The sequence below is a fragment of the Rhinopithecus roxellana genome, chromosome 12 (genome assembly GCF_007565055.1).
Source record: "Rhinopithecus roxellana isolate Shanxi Qingling chromosome 12, ASM756505v1, whole genome shotgun sequence".
In the NCBI taxonomy this organism is placed as follows: Eukaryota; Metazoa; Chordata; class Mammalia; order Primates; family Cercopithecidae; genus Rhinopithecus; species Rhinopithecus roxellana.
This window is the reverse complement of record NC_044560.1, coordinates 59,251,109-59,275,155: the sequence shown is the minus strand read 5'-3', so window position 1 is coordinate 59,275,155 and position 24,047 is coordinate 59,251,109. Positions and strand designations below refer to the sequence as shown.

Here is a 24,047-nt window from a genome sequence, read left to right as displayed (position 1 = left end):
GAGTGGAAGCCAAATCAGAAGAAGACAGAAGAAGAGAGAAAAATCAACACAAGAGCTTATCAAATAGCTTCTGAAGGGCTTTTATAGCTAGTGACAGGCTTGGCAACACTTCTTTTGACTGTTAAGCTGTGTTCACTTTTCTCAGCTCATCGTTTCATAGGAGCTGTGGGAGCCACTTTCCTGAGATTTAAAAACTACCACTGGAATATGGGAATTTCTCTCTTGTCAGAAATCCAATACATTGAAAGAATTAGTATGTGAAAGTACATAGCACATACGGCTGCCATAGCACTAATAATTCTTCTGGACAGTACCAAGGCCAAACTCATCAAAATAATAAGAATATCTGTGTCTTGCTAGTGCTTTCTCTGTGCTGGGCACCGTGCTTAGTTCTTAAATCACCTTTTCTCACTCAATCCTCACAGCCCACTTAGGAGGCAGGCATTATGAAATTCAGTTTTCAGATGGTAGAACTGAGACCCTAAGAGTTTTGAAAACTTGGGCAAGAGGTCAAGAACTCGTGAATGGCCTAGAACTGTGATCTGTTTGCCCCTGCCTTCTGAGTTTTTAATCACCAGCCCTGTTTTTGTCCTTTGATAGACAAGAGTTGCTTTCACTTGTCTGGTCCTGTTCATCTTCTCTAGATTCTTCTCTTTATGTTTCCAAATCCAGGTAGCGATTAGGGTGTTGGTTTACATCTACATTTCACTCAACAAATATTTACTTAGCACTTACTATGTACCAGGCAGTGTTCTAGGAGACGGATGCAATAGTAAAGAACTCAGTTGAAAGACTTCCTCTTATAGAGCTTTTGTTTCAGTGACATCACACATTATTTCTGAAATTTGCATTATTTGAAGAATTTCAATTAACTTTATGGGAGTGTAGAAGCAAAAAATGACCAAATTTGATGTGCAGTTTAACCAAGAGATCTCAGTCTTAAAATGAAAACAAAGCATGTTTACAGCAATTTAAAGACTAGAGATCTTGAAAGGTGTTACCTACGAGCAACTGCAGAGAAGATTGGAAAAATGGTTTTCAAGTGGAAACATTTTTTTCCGGCTCTGTTTTTGCTCTTTCTTCCCCCACATGTGTTAACTATATATATTAAGTGTGTGTATATGTGTGTGCATTTAACGAGGGTCATCAAAAAATTCACAACCCAGTAATAGTCTATTCATTTAGTAAATATACATTGAAGGTGAACTTATGGGCTCCAAGCCAGGTGCTGGAAATAAAATATTGATGATGACAGCAGAATTATAAAAAGGAGAGCAGACAGTGGAATTATAAAGACAGAGTTATAGTAGAAAGATGGCAGAATCATAAAGAGGTAGAATTATAAAATAACGTAATTGCCATGAATGGACTCAAAATGGGGTGTTATGGGACCTCAGAGTGGGGCATCTGTCCCCGGGGTGGCTTCCCAGAAAAATCCAGGTCGAGGCAGGGTGATGAGGTTGATCAGGACTGCAGGGAGAGGGAAAAGTCCTTAGCTGCAGAGAATGCCATTTTGAACAACTACAAGTAACAGGAAAATTTGAGATAACTAAAGTTTCCTATGTTTCTTCTCTTGTCTTACATTTTTGAAGTGGGGCTTTCATTCACAGAATATGAAGTGGAGCAGTACAACTGTGGAATTACCTATCCATGGGATTTTAGAAAATGCACTACTTGATATTTTTAATATCAAATTTCATTGTTTTAAGAATTCAGATTGAACCAATGAAATGAGCCAGCAATCACAGGTACTGCAGTCATCCAGCAACTGCTCATTGAGCCAAAAGGATTTCACCTAAGGCTTTACAAAATCTTCTGAGACAGACAGAATTTAGTTGGAAATTACTGCTGCATTAATCATTCAGTTGTAAGAGACCTTATCATCTTTTTGGACTTCTGCCAGAATTAATTTGTCATGAACACACGAACTCTAAATAAAGCTTTGGTAAAAAAATTAAAAATAAACATTATCAAGTATATATCAAGTGATCGTGATGTCTGTATTCAGATTTTTATGCATAAGTTTCAGAATAGAGGAAAAATCCTATCTTACAATACACAACACTATCTTTTGAAATTAAACTTTCAGGTAAGATACAAGATTTTTTTTTTTTTTTTTTTTTTTTACAAAAAATCTATTACTTCTATTTTTCCCCTTGATCCTGAACTTGACAACAATTGTGGAAATTGTTTGAAGCAACACTCTGGTATTTTCTGAGAAATCTCTCATGGTTGCTGACACCTTCAAATAACCTGTGAATTGGCAATGGTTAGAGACTAGACCACAGTGGAAAGCATGAATTTTTGAAAGCTCAAATTTGAAGCATTACTGAAAAGCTGCTTATTCAATCCTAGTGAATGAAGTCTAAACAAGTTCTTGTTCACTCTCAACTTATTAGGATGAACAGATGTAGTCCAACTCATTAATGTATGCATTAATGTAACAAATAACTTGAAAGCACCCACTACAGTCTGGCACTGTGCTGGCTGCACAGTCCCTACGAAGTGGACTGCTGAAAATAATAGCCTGCATCATATTACAACTTACACACATTCAAGCTTCCTTTGCACAGACATCCCTTTAAATTCAGAGTTGGCTTTCTTACTTCATTTAGGAGCTCTTAAAGCCAAAAATCAACATTTTCATACATCTTTCAGTACCCCACATTAGCTAGAAATCTCAGAATAATTGCCTAAAAAGAAATTGATGAATGAGTATATTCGTAGATTATTTTATACTGAGCTAAATTAAATTCTTCAATGGGGTTGTTGGAGCGGGCAGAGAGCAACAAGAAATTAGAATGGTTTAGATAAAATTTATTTTATTCCCCACTCCTTCCTTGGCTGCTTAGCTCTTGATTCTGTCTTTCCCATCACTTACTCCCATTTCCAATCCTGAACTTGGTAGTGGCTATAACTCCACTTAGAAATTTCAGATGCCTCATTTCTTCTTTGAATGTATGGAATAATCTCTGTTCCACAGAGTGTCAAGTTCGTCCAGTCCTACCAGAGTTATCATGGAAAGGCAGGTGCAATTTACTCCCTCTTGCAGCCTTTTGCACATCCTTCCTCCTATCATTACAATGGTCAGATGCAATGAGACCACTCACTGATCTCCTTTCCTCCCTTTTCTCCATGGGCTCCTTCAGAGCAGGGGCGTGTCTGCATACCTGCCTGTGTCCCACCTGCCAGGTTGGGTTAAACTAGATGGAAACATCCTGCAGTTGTGCCTGGAGAAGGACCCTCCAGAGGCCAGCTGAGTGGGAGGCAAAAAGACAGATGAGGGAAGCCCATTATAGTGAGGAAGACAACAGCAGTTGAGTCTGAAGGGTGAAGCAGGGCAGACTGGGACCAATGAGTAATGTCAGAGTGAGATGCAGAGTGGGTGAGGCAAGAGTCAGACTGCAGAGTTTAGAGTTTATTTAAGAAAAGGCAGCAAATCCCTATCTTTACCTGAAATGAGATAATCTAAATAGAAACACCTGACACACACAAGGCACTAAATAATTTTTTTTCTTTTCTTGAGATGGAGTCTCGCTCTGCTGCCCAGGCTGGAGTGCAGTGGCACGATTTCCACCTCCCGGGTTCAAGCCATTCTCCTGCCTCAGCTTACCAAGTAGCTGGGATTACAGGCATGGACCACCATGCCTGCCTAATCTTTGTATTTTTAGTAGAGACAGGGTTTCACCATGTTGGCCAGGCTGGTCTTGACCTCCTGACCTCAGGCAATCTGCCCGCCTTGGCCTCCCAAAGTGCTGAGATTACAGGCTTGAGCCACCATGCCCGGTTGGCACTAAATAATTTTAATACCTACATGACAGAGGTGAGTGATTAAAATAGTTTAAAATGTGTAAACCAGTGGGCGCTGCACTTGATACAGTATGTTAGTTCTTCACATCTCCTAGAAACAAATTTCTTATTTTTTAAAAAGTATAGTTAAGTATGTAAAGGTAAATTAAAATGGAGACCAGACTTGAAGAATCTCTGAGCAGATAAAGCCAATTAGGTCTCATAAGTGACCTTAACTTTGCTCGATTTGCAAACATAAACAAAACTTGTGCTATTTCTTGTAAAGGCCTATATTAAAGAAAAAATGAAACTTAAGGCTAACCCATCAGAAGTTGCCAAATAACTTATATAACCAAGGACTCTCCAGAAGGATAGCTCAAATAAGGCAACTGTATAATGGTAACCAATCAAATATTTTCTTTTCTTTACTTCCTTCCATGTTTGCTCCAGAAAAGCCTTCCCCTTGTGATCCCTTGCTTGATCTCCTGAACCATTTCCAGCTTGGAGTTGCTCAATTCATCAATCGCTGTTTGTGCAAATAAACTCTTTCAAATTTTATTGTGCCTCAGTTTACCTTTTAGCAGGTATTGTCGCTTCTCAATCAGCAAAAACCTCCAGGTTCACATTAACAGGCATTATCAATATATTTTCTGGCTGTTTTGAGAGGGGGGTTTAACTCTACTTGGACATAAGTTCTGGTTCAATTCCTTATCATTAACTGAGGGATCTACAAAATAGAACTTATTTCAACCCTCAGCGCCCTTATTTACTGGCTTCAGGCTTTATGGCATATTCCTGACCCTCTCTGAGCCTCTGTTTCTTTCATTAATTTTAAAAGACTGGAAGAATTAGATATAAGGTGAATAAAGAGTCTGGTATATTGGAAGTGCTTACTGAAAAGTAGCTAATATTATTAAGCACATTTTCTATTTTAACCGTTTTTGATAGAATTACTTGCAAATGGGCCAGGCGCAGTGGTTCACTCTTGTAATCCCAGCACTTTGGGAGGCCGAGGTGGGCAGATCACAAGGTCAGGAGTTCGAGACCAGCCTGGCCAACATGGTGAACCATAGTCTCTACTAAAAATACAAAAATTAGCCGGGTGTGGTGGCGGACGCCTGTAATTCCTGCTACTTGGGAGGCTGAGGCAGGAGAATCGCTTGAAACTGGAAGGCAGAGGTTGCAGTGAGCTGAGATTGCACCACCGCACTACAGCCTGGGCAACAAGAGCAAAACTCCATCTCAAGAAAAAAAAAAAAAAAGGAATTACTTGCAAATGTACTTTATCATATCTTTTCAAACAGAAAAAAAGGATTATTTTTAACCTTTTGGTGGTTAATAGGTTGCCTCATTCATTTATTCTAGCTCCTTTCTCCTTTATCTTCCTCTATATCAGAGGCTGTAAAGCTAAAAACTCCATTTTGCAGCTTCCCCTGAAGGTAGGGGAAACACATGCTCCACTTCTGACCAATGAGACACAGGAGCCAGTCAATGAGGGAGGCAGCAGGGGTTTATGGGAAAGCTTTTGCTTTCGTAAAGACAGACAATAGCTGTGGCTTCCTAGCCCTTTACTATCTCACCTTTTTTCTGTGTGGAAGGTAAATTGGATGACCAGAGCAGTGGTAGTCATTTTGTCACTATGAGAAAGCATTAAAGATGTTGGAACAGAAAGACAGAAGGGGCCTGGGTCCTTGATGACACCATCTAGTCATTGTACCACCCCTAGATCATCCATTTCTGAACATATTTTTACACACGTCAAATAAATCTGTTTATTTAAGCCATGGCTATTTATTTATTTATTTATTTAGAGACGGGGTCTTGCTCTGTTGCCCAGGCTGGAGTGCAGTGCTGCAATCATGGCTCATTGCAATCTCCACCTCCTGGACTCAAGTGATCCTCCCACCTCAGCTTCCCAAGTAGCTGGGACTACAGGTGCACCACCATGCCCAACTAATTTTTTGTATTTTTGGTACAGATGGGGTTTTGCCATGTTGCCCAAGATGGTCTCCAATTCCTGGCCTCAAGCAATCCACCCGTTTCAGCCTCCCAAAGTGTTGGGATTACAGACATGAACCACTGCGCCTGGCTCAGTTATTCTTTTATTGTAATGAAACAAACGTTTTATATTTGGTGAAGACCAATTATTGCACAGTGCTTTAATGGAATTATGTCCTCACTGCTACAAGATGTGCAGGGCTGTCTGCCATGAAAATAAATAGTTCCACATATACCTATAATGATTGAACTAATTCATTAATTTATTCACTCAATGAATTATTTTGAAACAGTTATTAGTAGAAAGAAAAACTGGTGATTCAACTGAATCTACTTTCTCTTTGCTTGGATTTTAATGTCACTTGATAACGCTTTAGCTTGTCAGAGTCCTGATTACATTCCCTTTCCTTTCCTATCTCTTTTCCTTTCAACCTTGCCATGAACACTATCCAAAGGGTAAACCAAAATGGTTAAACTGGGAAAATTTATGTTACACCTCAGATGCAGGTGATTTTTGAGTGCTATTTCTCCTGATAGCACTTTTTCAATTACTCCCATGTTTGCCATCTGTGCCAGATGGTTGTAGGTCTGCCCTACAGAGAAGTAAAACCTGTGTCACTCAATCACTATCCCAGTCCAGACCCTTGTCACGTCCCTTCCAGATGCTTCCTCCATTCACTGTTTCACACATAGCTACCAGCTTACTATTTCTAGCTGTGTCACTCCCATGCTCCAAGCCTTTCAATCTGGCACTTGCCAACAGAAAAACCCTTCCTCCTTAGCCTAGCACTTCAGTGCCTTGCTCAGTTTGATGACATCACCTCTGTCCCCCGGTTTCTAATTCTCAGTACTCTGTTCTACACTCATGTCCTGTGTCTGCTTATCGTGCCTTTCTTTCCTATTTCTGGGTTCCAACTCTTACCCATCTTTCAAGGGTCAATGTTTCCAGGAGAGCCTTCCCTAATCTTTCCAGGAAGAACTCACTCCCTGCCCTTTATTCTTCCTGGCCTGTTATATTACTTTGGTGTGGTGGCACGTACCACTTCCCCAGCTGAGTTCAAGTTATTTATGTTTCTATCGTCTGTGTGCCTGCACCACAAACTCCCCGCAGACAGGATCGGGCTCCACATCATCTTTGTATTCCTTGCAGTGCCTGCTGTGGTACCTTGGATATGGGAAAATGTCATGATCAGGCATGTCAACAGATAGCTGTTGAATAAAAGGAGGATCACTGTTGTCTGATGAAAACAGTGCCACGAATACATAGGCCCTCAATAAAATGGTTTGAATGAATTACTACAAAAGGACTATCATCATGGGGAAATGGAACTGTAAGGCTTAAGGGAGACAAGGACAGTGCTTTGCCTGTCCCAGAACTGAAGGCTTGGTTTTATGTTTGATTTGTAGGACTGAGCAAGAAGGAGATAGTAGTATAGATAAACAAAAATACAAGGTCCAACAATTGGCCATTTGTAGTATAATTTCTTTGCTTCTAATGTGTGCTTAATCAATTTTATGAATTACCTAGTAAAAATTACTTTAAAAATTTCTCAATGTAATGTACCAAATATAATTAATTTTCCCATTTATTCTTTTCTAAAAAACAGAAATGAAGAGATGACAGCTGCATAGAGATGCTTGTCAAATGACAAGGGCCTGGATAAAGCGTTTTAACAAACGAACAACAGAATGATCACAAAACAGCCTTTGGGGCCAGCAGTGTGATCTGGGTTGAGACTCCACCGCTCCTGTGGGATCCTGGTAGGCTACACTTTCACGTGCTTTCATCTTTCTCATTTACAAAATGGAGATAACAATAGTATCTGCCCCAACAAGATTAGGTGAGAAATAATGAGTTATCACATGCAAAACATTTTTGGCTTGTTTTTTAGTTTTTTTTCTAATGTTTATTTTAGGTTCAGAGGTACATGTGCAAATTTGTTATATAGGTAATTGTAATCAACGTTTAGATCCCACTTATAAGTGATAACAGAAACATTCTGAATAGTACTAGGCACATATTAAGCACTCAGGAATTGTTAGCTATTGTTTTCTAAGGCACCATCTATTAATAATATTTTGTTGTATTTACCTGACTGGCAACCCTTAAATGCTTATTCTTTTTCTTTTATTTGCCGGAGGGGGGGGGCGGCATTTACTTTAACTATAGTGCCATCTCTCTTTAAAAGATATTGATTAATTCCAATTAGTTTGGCCTTAAGCATGAAAAAAATTTAGTCTAAGGACATTACCAAAAATATTATTTTCTTTTTTTTTTTTTGATAGAGTTTCTCTCTGTCGCCCAGGCTGGAGTGCAGTGGTGCGATCTCAGCTCACTGCAAGCTCTGTCTCCCAGGTTCACACCATTCTCCTGCCTCAGCCTCCCGAGTAGCTGGGACTAAAGGCGCCTGCCACCAAGCCTGGCAAACTTTTTGTATTTTTAGTAGAGACGGGGTTTCACCATGTTAGCCAGGATGGCCTCGATCTGCTGACCTTGTGATCCACCCACCTCTGCCTCCCAAAGTGCTGGGATTACAGGCATGAGCCACCCCGCCTGGCCCCAAAATATTATTTTCTTACTCATGTTCCCAGTAAGTCTTAGTATAACATTTCAAAGTAAATGAAGACCTAACTCTGAAGTCTGGAATATTTGTTGACATTATTGTCAACATTATTGTTCTGATCACAGAGTGTCTCCTGGAGAATCAACCAGCTAAAAATATGTGTGTGCATGTGTACACATATAGAACCTGTAGGGTTGAAACCGGAGTTTTAGGAAGTTGTTAGTATGACATGATATTTAGCTACCAACTATTTAGTAATTTGTTTTCTTTTGCTTTAAAAAATTTAAAAAGACAAGGTATTGTTGAAGACAGTCCATAGAAATAGCACAGACCTTCACTAAAGTATTTATAGACAGACTTGTCAATAACAGTTCTTGGAATCGGAATTTTCTTTTCTTTTTTTTTTTTTTTTTCAAAATAGTAGTACTTTTTATTTTTTAGAGGAAGAAAATGTAATTTTCTTAATGTGAATCTCCAAATGTCTTCACTTGAATTATCTCGATTTTGTCCACATTTGTTTTATAGTTATCATGTGAGGGCCTTGCTTTATACTTCAGTTGGTTAAAAAATTGTTCATGGGGCTCTTTGGACTCTGTTTTATGAGTGTCTGTAATAATAAAATCAACAGAAAAACATTTTACATTCTGTTGGGGGAGGAAGTTGTTCATTTTTAAAGTTCTTCCTTATTTTTCCTGTTAATACCTGTGCAAAACATCACAATAAAATATTGCATTTTTGGTGCAAGAGCTCTTCTCATCCGATGCTGAGAGTAGGACTGTCATATAATCAGCAGCAGTTTCCAACTTCAAGAGAGAGATGCATTTGCTGAGTCATTTGGTTTGCTTTCTGCCTACGGGGTGTGAAGACGACTGGAAGTGAGGGAGCTTTGGGTATGGAAAATTGTGAGTCAGGGCGTTGCTTATGACAGAGACAGAATGCCAGAATGAGTTATAAATGTGGTATCTGCTTGTTCTTCCTGTTGTTTTTGATGCTGTTCAGGAACCAGCAGAATTTGCTGCCCAGGACTGTGGATGATATACTTTGCTATATGCGGGTTGCCATTTTGTGAGCAAATGGCTTTATCTTTGTGCTTTTATTTTCCTTTCCATCCAAAAGATCAGAAAGAGAAATTGTGATCATGGCATTTTAGTTTTAGAACCCACAATAATGACAGTATATGAAAGTAATCAGAGTCACTTTTCGATTTAGTTCCGGATATTTTAAAACCAAAATTACAAATTGGTATGTAAATAGGTAAATCAAGTGGGCAACACTAGTAATCCCCAGAGATGGCAAGCTCCTTAGGGAAGCAACAGGACTTTTCTGAGGGCGGCACCATCTTGGCAGCTCTACACACAGTAAGATTTGATAGGTGCTTATTGCCCAGAGAATGTGATTCCTTTTAAGCTGCTCTTTATTCCAGTCAAAAATGGATACGGTATCTCTCATGTTGCTTCAGCACTCTCACTGAGGTTCTATCAGCATCAGGTTTTGTGCCAGAAGGCACTGTTTACTTAATCTAAATACACTCTGGCAACTGAGAAGCAATTTAGAGGACCATATATCCAGGTCAATACAGATATCACTGTCACCTAAATAAATATCTTCCAGAATACTTCCACAGCCTTTCCTATTTATTAACCTTTAAAAACCCTTCCTCAACTATTTTCTCAGTTACTAAATCCACCAAACAGGAATTAGTGGGAGCTTTTGGTTACATGACAATGGATGCTTAAACAGGATGTAAGTGATGGTACTTAAAGGAAATACAGCTTCATTATGTCACACATTACAAACGCATCAACCCCTTACCTATTGAGAAGCTGTAACGGAATTTTCTTCCTAGTAATTTTAGGAGAATGGGTTTGTTTGGGCAAGTTGTTATCAAACGCGTTTGTTTGCTTTTCTTATGTTTAGGTGGGTTGCTGTTAAGTGTTTATGCTGTTTAGTTTTCTTTTCTCCTGGTTGGTTGTGGTGGCTCATGCCTGTAATCCCAGCACTTTGGGAGGCTGAGGTGGGTGGATTGCTTTAGCTCAGGAGTTCGAGACCAGCCTGAGCAACAAAGCGAGACCCTGTCTCTATAAAACATACAAAAAATTAGGCAGGCATGGTGGCATACACCTGTGATTCCAGCTACTTGGGAGGCAGAGGTGGGAGGATGGCTTGAACCTGGGAGGCAGAGGTTGCAGTGAGCTGAGGTCACGCCACTGCACTTCAGCCTGGGCAAAAGAGCCAGACTCTGTATCAAAAAAAAAATTCTTTTCTCCTTTGGGTTATTTTTCTTCCCATTTCCACCACCTGTGCAGTGATGCTAAGTGGAGTTGGTGATAATTAACCAGTGGCTGTACATCGAGAGTTTAGGGATAAATGAACTATTATACTTTAAATGTTAGTGTTGGTTCCTATGAAATGTGAAGTCAGTTAACAAATAATTATTCAGCAGTTCTCTCTAAACTAACTTTTACTCTTCCTACTTATTTTTCCTTTGGCTAGGAGTGTCTGATGGGATGGGAATTACAGTGGATCCTTCACGACCTGGGTTTGAAGAACGTGGTCCACTTTGGTCCACCTCTGTCACTCTGAGACAGAAGCACCAACCCCTCTTCTTCCTCCTCCTCCTCAGTGTACTCAATGTGAGGATAACAAGAATGAAGAACTTTATGATGATCCATTTCCACTTAATGAATAATAAATATATTTTCTCTTCCTCATGACTTAAGTAATAATATTTTCTTTTCTCTATCTTACATTATGGTAAGAATCAGTACATAATATGTATAACATACAAAATATGTGTTAATCAGCTGTTTATGTTATTGATAAGGCTCTGGTTGACAGTAAGTTATTAGTAGTAGTTCTGTTTGGGGGGAGTCAAAGTTTCAAGTGGATTTTCAATTGCACGGGGGCTGGCACCCCAAACCTTGTGTTATTCAAGGGTCAACTGTGCATAGTTTCAGTGGTAAATCTGAAATGCATAATGCGGGGATTATCAAATTTGAAGGAAGTGATATGGGGCAAATGAAGCAACTGTAGTGTGAATGGGGTTATCTGGGACTCGGGGGCAATGTCTGGTAATAAACAATGGTGTAGTTTGACAGGACTGTGCTCTCTGTGTCACTCGTTTCCCAATACTGATGCTGGTTTGTGATGAGTGTTTCCCAATCCGCAGCAAAATTAGAAAAATAAGGCAAGTATTGGGAGTTTTTTTCTAATGCCTTCACTTTATAAAATTAAAAAGCCATCTTGCCCCTACTTAAAAAATATTTTTTTCTGGCCTAGTAAGTAATAACATTAGGGAATCATTGGTCTCTACAGCCTTGCTAAATGCCATTGTAGCCCTCCTCACATTCCTCGACCACTTCCCAGGAAACCTGGTATTGGTGAACAATAAATAATCCTGATTTTAACCTTTTGTCGGCCTTTGCCTTTCCCAGCTGAAGAGATTTAGTTGGTAAACCTGGGTATGAATTAGTAGGCCTCTTCATACATCCTGTGACCACAGCTTACCTCTGATTTCAAGTTATACTCCTACAAAAAGTCCAGAAGGAAAATGACCATTTGTTTACTTCACAGTCTAAAGCTAAATGTGGATTTTAATGATTATTACCAATATTCAGTAGTATTTGTTCAATGCACATAAGTGTATATCCATTTCCCTGGTGAATTCCATGTTTTTCTGGCTGAATAGAACATTTAATGGCACAAAGTTTTGAATGCATTTTGGAAAAATAACATATACATTGCATCTGAACTTTTCTTTTTGCACATTTTAAGAAGATCTTTTTCTTTAAAAATAAACAAAATTGCATATATTTTTTAAAAAGTTCACCAAACTTACAAAAACTTGACCTGTCTTAATTAATTCTGCTTCTTAAAAAAGGGTTCCTGAGAGGGATGAGGGATCAAAGACTACACATTGGGTACAGTAAATACTGCTCAGGTGATGGGCATACTAAAATCTCAGAAATAACCACTAAATAACTTATTCATGTACAAAAAATATAAATTGAAAAAAAGAAAAAAAAGTGTTCCAACTTGGTGAGACTGATTGAAATGAAGACTAGTTGAAAAAAAACTTTTACAAGAAAGATTAAAAATGATCATGAAACAGACATTTTATTGGAACTTTAAAAATCTATAAAAGGGAAATTATTATTCAAGAGTTACACAGTTTCAAGTTCAAGTGCTCTAAAATGTCAAGAAACACAGCTTACTCAGCAATACTAAAAGTAGCTTTCCTTGATCCAGCAATACCTAAACTACCAGAAAAATCTTCTGACAAACATTGGGAACTCACAGCCTCCTAATCTTTAATTACAAGCATAAAGCAGTAAAAGATGTATTGAGGAATTACATCCGACCTCACGGTAAGTTAAAGACAACACATAAATATGTGCGAGAAAATTCTATGAAGAAGTCTTTAATATACCAGCCTTATGATTTCATATTATTTTCATTCATACTTGCACACATGACTGCATATGGACATGTATAATACAAGAATAAAAATGAAGAAGTTCATGTAATGGGAACTATGTCAGTAAGATACAGTATTCCAGCAACAGTATGTTTTTCTTGGCTAATCTGATTAGGTTTTCTCTTCAAACTGGGTTTGTTCTCTAGTCAAATCTGCCAACAGATATAGTCAATGAAGTAAACAAGAAAAAAGAGTGGAATGATGTCTCTTACTATACAGACACTGCCATTATATCGCTTGATTACACAGACACTATAGAAGCTAAAGAAGACACTGAGTCAAATTTATAACTGATTAATAGACACCTTTAAAGAAAAAGGTGAATTATGTCTAAAGTTTTTACAACCTATTCATTTTGGATTTCTTCAATAACCTATGCATTGGAGAAAAGGCAACAGAGTTCCCTCAAAGAGCAAAGAATTGCTAGTGGTTACTGTAGGTTCTAAAAGATGAGCATTTGTTGGGGAAGGAAGAGAGAAGAAGAAATATAAAAACTATACAAGACTATCAATCACGTCATTTACGCTTACATCATTCTAGACACCATTTTAAGCTATTGACATCCATTTAATCCTCACAATCACGCTGAGGTAGGATTGATGACTATACCTGTTTTACAGGTAAGGCATATGAGTTGCAGAGCGGATAAGTAACCTGCAGAAAGTCACACAGGTGGTAGGTGGTGCAGCTGGAATCTGAATCAGGCAAAGCGGCCGCATGGAGCATCTTAAAACACGCCCTCTGCATTACCATCATCTACCATGTTATGTATACTCTCTCATTTCACCCACACAACAATATTATGAGGTAGGTAACACTGCCTCCAATTTACAGATAGAGAGATCAAGTCCTAGAGGCTAGTACCTTGTAGGGGATCATGAAATTATTAAATGGCAATGGAACTGAGATTCCAAGTGACAGGATTCAGACACCAAACCCCCAGAGAAGAGGAGTACCAACATGAAGTTTCTCAACTGTACTAAACAGGGACATGGTCTCTGTGGCCCTTAAGAACTCTGTGCAGAGATAAGTGATTAATGCTATTGGAGTGTGGAAACAGTCTGTTCTATTCACCACAGGGAATTCCAATCCCTAAAACAGTGCATGACATATGTGAGGACACCCTGCACATTTTTGCACTTAATAATTCATCACAATTATCACACATAATAACTCAACAGTCATCACACTTAATAACTGATTGTTTAATCTCTTTCTTCACATGCTGCAAGCTCTGTTCATTTCCTGAAGCTTACTATATAGTGAGCAGGTACTGTTCTAGGTGTCTGCAATATGTCAGTGTCAAAATAAAGATCCTTACCCTTTGTTTACTTAGCTCTGCATCCCTATCCCCTAGCAGAGTATCCTGGTTTTCAGTAAATATTTACTGAATGAGTAAATGAATGAATTAGGAGGGGCAGGTAGCAGAAAAGGAAAAAAAAAAAAACTACAGAGAAAAGGAAATACTTGGGTTTTGTCTATTAATCCCCAGATTTTTATTAAAATCTTAACATGCTTATTATTAATATAAATGATCATTTTTATTATTTAACTCATCTTTAAAAGCAGAAGTGTCACCAAATATATTTTAATTCCAGCAGTAATCTATGATCCAGGTTCTAAAAGAGGACACGTGTTTTGCTTCTTTGTCAGACAATTTTTTCAAATTATATTCCCCAGAGCTTAGCCTGTGTTTGCGTTCATTGCTTTCCAAAAGGTGACTTTACTAGGCAAGTTTTATCTCAGTAATTAGAAGCATTTATCTTAAAGCTCATTTGGTTTTAGCAGTGAGGTTACAGGCTGTCATCCACATTGTTATTGACTCCTTCAATTAGAGGCAATGGCATTTCACCTCCATGCAAAATATTAGTAAATTAACAATCTCCACTCCGCATTCATTTGAGAAATCTGCTCTGCTTGTGATGACGAATGTGACAAGCAGGGAGTAATCAGAGACACTCTGGTAACACCTTTGAGCCTTGCAAATATCAATTAAATCTGGCCTTGCACCTTACAGTTGGGGTTTGGTTTGTAGGGCAAATTTCTTTTTTTATGATACAATGTGGAAGTTAGTGTTGGTAACTGGTGAGAAAAACGAACAACAGCCTATAATTCTAGCACTTTGGGAGGCCAAGGTGGGCAGATCATGAGGTCAGAAGTTCGAGACCAGCCTGGCCAACATGGTGAAACCTGTCTCTACTAAAAATACAAAAAATTAGCCGGGCATCTGTAATCCCACCTACTTGGGAGGCTGAGTCAGGAGAATCGCTTGAACCCGGGAGATGGAGGTTGCACTAAGCCGAGATCATGCCATTGCACTTCAGCCTGGACGACAGAGCAAGACTCCATCTCAAAAAAACAAGACAAAAAAAAAAAAACCCCAACAAAACATAGCCACAGAAGCATCCACCCTGATTTTCCCAAATTACTCAATGCCTGCTTTAAATCAAAATATGAACCCTGGCATTGTGAACAATTTCCAGATCAGATTTACAATTCTGCAACACGACAACTTTGACTCAAAGAGCAAATCATGTTGAATATTTCTTTATGGTGCTAAAAAGATTGCAAAGAAATTACTTTTCAAATGTCATGTCTGTCTCTTTCAGGCCCGAGGGCATCCTAGTCTAATGAAGAGAGTTTTAACCCAGAAATTGTTAAGATCACAGGAGCTCTCTGGATGGGCTTCAGCTGGTTTACCTAAAATTTGTGGAAAAAAAAGTCTTTTTGGGCTTTTTATTGCAATGGGCATGGATCGCTTTGATTACATTCTCTACAGAAGCTTGTAACCCAACTAGACAAAACTCTTTGGTCCACTGGCCCGGGTCCAAGGGCTGAGAGGAGGATTCTGCCAAGGTCTGCCACCATCCAGCTGTCAAGGAGCTGCTGTGGTTTTAGTGTCTTCTTGCATAAAGTGCTTTCTTCAGATGACCCATTAACCTCTTTGTCTCCTCTACACTTTCATACTGGAATCTGATGTTGTGATGATCATAAATTCAGCTGAACCTTCACCTCTAATGTTCTAGATTCTATAAACTGTACAAACTAATGATTCAGTGTCATCTTTCATTGGCACACTGAATATCATCAGCCACAAAACAAACTAAAATTTTAGGAAAACATTAATATTTGCATTACATCAAAGGAGCAGAAGGGTGACTACCTCCCATTTTGACACATTATCACTTCTTTATGACAAGTCAAACCCTTAGGAAACTTTTTCTGTGGAGTCAGAATCTCATTTCTTTATGTAGTACATTATGACAAACAACGCTTAAATCTATCGATAATCACCCCACATCAACTGTGTGGTCTATCAATTTTGTTAGGCTTCCAAAGACAGACAGAAGAGTGGAGAGACTGGACAAATATTGCTTACAATCACCCAGACAGTTATTTTAAAACATTTTTCTACTTGAGGACTAAAGAATTTTGGCCAAGGTTAAAATTTATCTTCTTTCATAAAAATCAATTAAATTAAAATGAACGTTTTAAAAAAAACATTATGGCTTAAAAAGGCAAACCAAGTCAAAATGATACATTTTTTTCCCATTGGTTCTGTACCCCCAAAAAGCCACTTTTTAAGGTATAGAGGATTTCTACATGAGAACATAGGCTAATGAGTGATCTGAAAGAGCACTCTTGTATTGGACTTGTAAAACTTGAGCTAACTTACTGTCATGATGAGCCCCTTTTCCTGGAAGTATTTAACCAATGGAGCAGCATTCTGCTTGAAGTTCATTAGTCTCCTTTGGGTAGCTTTTACATTGTCGTCTGGTCGGCCCTGCTGTTCTGCACGCTTCAGTAATCTTTCTTTGAGTCTCTGATTAGCACAAGCCAGGAATACCACCAAGTCGGGGGTACAGATCTGTGGAGAGCATCAACAAACAGAGAAGTATTCAACATACCAACCAATGCATGTGGGCAGCTGCATCGATTTCCTGTTGTTCTGTGGAGGCTGCCATATACCTGGCCCTGTATGTTTTTGCCAGTATATTTCCAGGGCTGCTGCTCTACCCAAGGCCAGGAGCAGCCTTTCCCACTGCAGTCCATGTAAATAGCATTCCCTAACTCATGCGGCCATATGCAGTAGCCAACACTTTTTATACATGCTCAAATAAGTTTCCAAGTTGAATTAAGAACAGTCTCAGCCAAACTTTGCTAAAAATATTGTATATGTGACTTGATTTTAGAGGGGAGGAACTACTGAGCCACAGGTGTTCTCTACAGTAAATAAGTACTATTGCTATGATTACTATTTGGTACCATTTAAAAATTATCTACTGTATGCCAGGCCCAATGCTATTTCCTTAAGATATTGCTGGCCGGGCCTGGTGGCTCATGCCTATAATCCCAGCACTTTGGGAGGCCGAGGTGGGTGGATCACGAGGTCAGGTGTTTGATACCAGGTTGACCAACATGGTGAAATCATCTCTACTAAAAATACAAAAAAATTAGCCAGGCGTGGTGGCGCGCACCTGTAATCCCAGCTACTCAGGAGGCTGAGGCAGGAGAATCACTTGAACCTGGGAGGCAGAGGTTGCAGTGAGCCGAGATCGTGTCATTGCACTCTAGCCTGGGCAACAGAGCAAGACTCCGTCTCAAAAAAAAAAAAAAAAGATATTGCTAAATTTTACAACAATCTGCAAGGTAAATGTTATCTCCATTTCATAGATGAGCAAACTGAGGCTCTGAGAAATTAAAGTACTTGTCTGAGAAAACATGGTCAGTAAAGTAAAAGTTAATATTTGAACTCAAGTCTGTTTAGTCTAAGGCCTCTGTTCCTTTCACTATCACAAAGTACTAAAGGCCCAAAGGTCTTCATAAATTTCAGAAAATACTGAGGAGAGGCATGAAAAGAACCTATGAAGTAAAAAGTTTCTATGTAACTAAATTAGAACTAGCATTGCATTTAAAACATAACATGACTATATGAGGTGAATGCAGCTTATAACTGAGAATGGGAGAAGGCAAAAAGACAGTTTGCATAGTGGTTTGAAGCAATAATCTCCAAAGTGTTTTACGGCATCTTCACATTAGTAAATGTTTTAAGCATATACCCCAATTACTTATTAATTTACTAATTAGGCATGTACATATGATATGCATGTATTATTATACTAGTACAGAATGCACATTGTAAAATATATATAAAAATACAATTTTTAAAGGATGGAATTCTACCATTGTAATTTTAATGATTTTTTTCCCATATCACAGTGGTTTGCTTTGTGCACTCTGGAGACCATTAGTTAAAAGATGGACTTGGGAGGCTGGGAGCCATGGATTCCAGGTTTTTTGCCCCAGGACTTACCAGCTGAACGATAGGCACATAATTTAATCTTGCTAAACCTCTATGTCCTTATCTGTAATAGAGATACATGAACCTGCCTCCTTGAGTTATTATGAAGATTAAATAATATAAAATACACAGCATGTATGCTTCATGCCAGGTGCTTAATACATTTTAGCCACAGTTACTATCTCTTAGTTTTCATAATTCTATGTGGCTCTGGTTCTCCTTTAACTTCTTATTTTTTATTTTGTTGTTTTGTCTTCTGCTCACATTTGCTCCTCCTCAGATCCCTGAAGTGGGGGTGTTTTCCAAGGCTTAGATCATACTCTTCTCCCTCTCCAAGTTCTCATTCTTTCCGTGTCCTTCTACTCTTTTGGTTTCAGCCACTACCTTTAGCTGATAAAGTTCAAATCTCCACTGTCAGCACTGACTTTCAATAGCACCCCAGTCCTATATTTTCAAATGTCTATGTGACAGCTCTATTTATGTCTGAATGTTACCTGTGACTCGGCAAAAATTAATTTCAGCAACTTCCCACCTAAATAAAATCTCATCTTATTTATTTTTACTGTAGCAACACTCCTGTCTTAAATCTCTTAGCTGGAAGTCTTAGTATCAATTCTAACCCTTACTCATCAAAACTTCTTTCTATCCAAGTTATCACTGCTGCCTATTGATTTTGTCTTTAAAAAATTGTTCAAATGACCAGGTGCGTTGGTTCATGCCTGTAATCCCAGCACTTTGGGAGGCCAAGGCAGGCAGATCGTGAGGTCAGGAGTTCGAGACCAGCCTGGCCAAAATGGTGAAACCGCATCTCTACTAAAAATACAAAAATTAGCTGGGTGTGGTGGCATGTGCCTGTAGTCCCAGCTACTCAGGAGACTGAGGCAGGAGATTCACTTGAACCCGGGAAGCGGAGGTTGCAGTGAACTGAGATCGTGCCATTGCACTCAAGCCTGGGCGGCAAGAGCAAGACTCTGTTTCAAAAAAAAAAAACAAAAAAACATTGTTCAGACATCTCGTCTTCCAATTCTCACTGCCACTGTGTAAGCACAGGAATATGCTAGGAAAGGTGATTAGGAGCATGGATTGTAGAATCAGACAATCCTGGGTTTGAATCTAGAATCTGCCTTCTATTAGTTGTTTGTCCTTGTGCAAACTGTTCAACCCCTTTGAACCTCAGGTTTCCCAACTGTAAAGTAAGGAATAAACTCCTAACTCAGAAGTTAGTATTTCCCAATTTTTAAAAAACATGCAAATCATTTTTGAGAAACCTTAAAAAATTAGAAAATCACTTGTAATATTTGTGTGATATATCATAAAGAGATTACGTGAAGTTAAAGCTTTTATTTTTATCAAATATTATGTTATAAAATTCATAAACATAATTATCAGTAACATCCAGCTTTAGCCACTATAATAAAAGATATAATTTAAATTTTACTTTAAATAAATTACATAAGAATTTTGTTGACAAAACGATATATTGTGCTTGGTTTGGTGATAACGTGTATTAAAACATAAGAAAAAACTAACTCAGCATTGAATGCAGATAAAAACTTCTTGCATTTTTACATTTTTTGCATTTCGCACTGAAATGTTTTACTTTAATACATTTTCTGTTTGTTTTAGTCTGTTAATGTAAGTGCTTCTCTTTCCTTGACACAGTAAGGCCATGGATAGCCTTCTACACGTGTGCGATTACTACAACGATTACAATCATCACTATAGTCTGTCTTTTACTACAGGTATTCGCTTTTGAAATATTAGTGACAGCTTGAAATTTATGTGGTTTTTAATACTTTGAATAAAATTGCATTTTGTTTATGTATGTTTTTAGTTAGACTTTTTCCAAGCAGTTTTAGGTTTACAGAAAAATTAAGTGGGATATATAAGATTTTTGATCAATAAATGGAACTTCAGGTCTGAAAAAGATGACCTTGAATCTACTAAGCTATTGAATGTTATAACTGTGATTAATTTGCCGTCTTTCCTCGGTATAAATTAATGCCTTATGACTAGTTCAGTGGAAATCTTACAAGCCAGGAGAGAGTAGCATGACATATTTAAAGTGCTAAAGGAAAAAAATACCATTACCCTGGAATAGCATATCCAGCAAAAATATCCTTCAAACATGATGGAGAAATAAAAATTTTCCCAGGCAAACAAAAACTGAGGGATATCATCAACACCAGACCTGTCCTACAAGAAATGCTAAAGGGAGTACTTCAACCAGAAAGAAAAGTTAGTTAATGAGTAATAAGAAATCATATGAAGGTACAAAACTCACTGGCAATAGTAAGTATGCACACAAAAAAACACAGAATATTATAATACTGTAGCTGTGGTGTGTAAGCTACTCTAATCCTAAGTAGAAAGACTAAATGATGCACCAGTCAAAAATAATGACAACTTTACAAGACATAAGATATAAATAAAAACAACAAAAAAGTTTAAAAATGGGGGGATGAAGTTAAGGCATAGAGTTTTTATTAGTTGTCTTTTTACTTGCTTGTTTGTTTATGCAAACAGCACTGTTATCAGATTAAAATCGGGCTAGGGCCGGGTGCGGTGGCTCACGCCTGCAATCCTATCACTTTGGGAGGCTGAGGCGGGCAGATAATGAAGTTAAGAGATCGAGACCATCTTGACCAACATGGCAAAACCTTGTCTCTACTAAAAATACAAAAATTAGCTGGGCGTGGTGGCACGTGCGTGTAATGCCAGCTACTCGGGAGGCTGAGACAGGAGAATCACTTGAACCCGAGAGGTGGAGGCTGCAGTGAGATGAGATCACGCTACTGCACTTCAGCTTGGCAACAGAGTGAGACTCCGTCTCAACAAATAAATAAATAAAGGGTTAAAAGACAGTATTCACAAGCCTCATGGTAACCTCAAACCAAAAAACATACAATGAATACACAAATAAATAAAAAGCATGAATGGGATTGGTGCCCTTGTAAGACAGAAACCAGAGATTCCCTGTCCCTTTCACCATGTGAGTGCACAGAGATAAGACCACTATGAACCAGGAAGCAGGCCCTCACTAGACACCAAATATGCCAGTGCCTTGATCTTGCACTTCCTAGCCTCCAGAACTATGAGAAGTAAATTTCTACCGTTTTAAAGCCTGGATAAATAGATAAATAATATACGACTGGGAATTTAAAAAATTAAAATACAAAATAGCCAAGATCACCACAGCAGGTAGGCATAATCAGCTGACTGCTCCACCTCAGCCGTAAGCACGCTCATGGGATTCCTTGTAACCCCTGCATAGAACCATGTATTACGGCCTCATGTTCTCCAATAGTGCTCCATTTTAAAGGGGAATTATACTTAAACTGTCATGTTTTCCCCCATCTTTAGTAGCAGACATCATTCTATTTTAAAAGATGTGAAGACCCTGAAAGTTTTAAAGAAATTCACTGTGAAATGTTGAGAAGTATCAGCAAACAAAATAGTGGTCATAGGATCCTTGGCATCCTTTTCCTTAGTGTATGTTCTCAAAAAACATGTGCTGATTGAATGAGTGAATAAATAAATTACAAAACAACAACAAAACCAAAAAGTGAGGCATCACTTTTGTCTACACGGAAGTGAACTTTCAAATTGTTGATATTGTTTCTCCTGTAGAATCAACAAAGTCAGTCTTTTTTTCTTCTTTCATTACCCAGGCAACTCAATCTTCCTCTGTTCATTTTTAAAGCCTTTACTTGAATGACTATTCTGTTAAAAAGAACCTGTGACTGCCTTTGTATAAGCAAAGACATATTCATTGTGTCAGACCGCAAAGTGAGCTCATTTTAATGCTCCTTGTTCTTAACTGTCAGTACTTTTGACTGTCCTATTCTTTATGAAGAAGTGTTAGAGGGTCTAGACTCCGTAATTCAGATCAGCTAAACTGTCAGAAACCGGAAAGTAAAGTACTAAAGAAAAGAGAAAATCACAGTTGAAACAAAAACTTTCTAAAAAAGGAAAAAAGACAGACAACTGGACTTCACTATCATTTAACATGGAGATAATTTCTGGGCAGAGCTTTCAACAGATCACAGGGTTAGAGGACAAAAAGTGGTATATGGGGCCCACCTAGGGTAAGAGGCTCTAGAAAGTAACCACATCAAACCCCACCCCTAGGCTTTTGCTGGAACTCCAAAATGGTATACTATCAAGAGTATGTGTGAACCACCCTCAGATAACTAAATTTCATTCAGGATACCCTCAAACTTTTATTGTATTAAGGGGACTGAATGTGTTTAACAGAGACAAACGAAAAGAGAACAAAAAGGACAAGTCAGAAGAAAATAATCCAGAATGAAGCAAAAGAAGAAAAAGGTAGAAAAAATATGGAAAGGAGCAAAAGAGACACCTGAGACATGGTTAGAAGGCTCTAGAAAAAGAGAAAATGAAGAAGCAATATTTGAAAATATAATACCTAAGAATTTTCCAAACTGACAAAAGTCATCAAATCCTAGATCCAAGAAGCAGTATAAAAACCAACAAGAATAAATGGAAAACTCAAACCTAAGCACATTATAGTAAAACTGAAAACCTAGAGAGACCAAAAAATCTTTAAAGCAGCCAAAAAAGAAATGAGAGATTATTTTCAGAGAAGCAACAATCAGACTGACAGCTAAATTTTCAAAAGAAACAATGAAAGTCAGAAAACAATGACATGATTTCTTTAAACTGTTGATATTTAATAACTGCCAACCTACATCTCTATATCCAGCAAAAAAAAAAAAAAAAAAAAAAAAACTTTCAAAACCGAAGACTAAATACAGCATTTCCAAACAAATGAAAACTGAGAGAATTTGTCATCAGAAATTCTAGAGTAATTAAAACATCAAAGAGTATTCTTTAGCTAGAAGAAAAATGATCCAGGATAGAAACTTGGCCCAGATGAATGAATGAAGGGCAATGAAAATGGTAAATATGTAGGTAAACCTAAATAAATATTAACCTTATAAAAGAATAGTAAAAGTATCTTGTGGTATTTACAAATAAAGACAGCACATAAGTCATGAGGCAGGTAAATGAAGTTCAACTGTTCTAAAGTCTTTTACTTGTTCAGGAAGGGTACTTTTACCACTGTAAAAGTACTGATTTCTATGAGACATTAATAAGTTAATGATAATATGCCATAATTTCTAGAACAGGAGTGGGTAAACTCTTTCTGTAAAGGACCAGATGGCAAATATTTCAGGCTTTGCAGACCATATGGTCTTGTAGCGTGCAAGTAGCACAGACAATAGGCAAAATAATGGGCATGGCTGTGTCCCAATAAAACTTATTTACAAGGACAGGCAACCAGTAGGACTTGGTACATGGGCCATAGGTTGCTGACCCCTGCTCTAGAATAACCACTAAAAAAGCTGTCAGTCACATAAGATATAATTAACTAGCACGGGTGGTGGTGGGGGAATTAAAAAACAAAAATTGTTTAACTCAAAAAACATAAGAAAGGAGAGAAGAAACACAAAACAAGTGGAACAAATAGAAGGTAAACTGTAAAATACTGGAATTAAACCCAAGTATATAAGTAATTACACTAAATTTGAACAGAATAAATATTTTAATTAAAAAATATGGACTGGATAAAAACAAAAATAAAACTCAACTACCTGCTGCTCGTAAGAGTGTGTTAGGCTGGGTTCTCCTGTGCAGGAGTGCCTCAGGGCAGAAACCCAAACATACACCTTGAGTTACTGCACACTACACTGGCACAAAGCTAGTCACAGCAAAAATGGCCAAGTAGAAGATGGACTCAGAGGTTATGAGGTGGGGCCTCAGAGGTGTTCAATATAGCAGTACACTTTTAAGACACAAAAAAGCTAAAGGTAAAAGGATGAAAAAACATACCATGAAGACACTAAACAACAGAAAGCTGGTAAAACTATACAAATATCAAACATAGCAGTAT

At 38.1% G+C, this 24,047-nt stretch overlaps 1 protein-coding gene across 2 annotated transcripts in view; it reads right to left on the bottom strand.

The window, feature by feature from the left end:
- Positions 1–24,047, bottom strand: part of AK5 (adenylate kinase 5) — a 310,915-nt gene that overhangs the window by 232,156 nt on the left and 54,712 nt on the right. For both annotated transcript variants that reach the window (XM_030913359.1, XM_030913360.1), the window contains exon 6: positions 16,505–16,696. In XM_030913359.1, the coding sequence (XP_030769219.1) occupies positions 16,505–16,696 (192 nt within the window). The remainder of the gene's footprint in view (positions 1–16,504; positions 16,697–24,047) is intronic.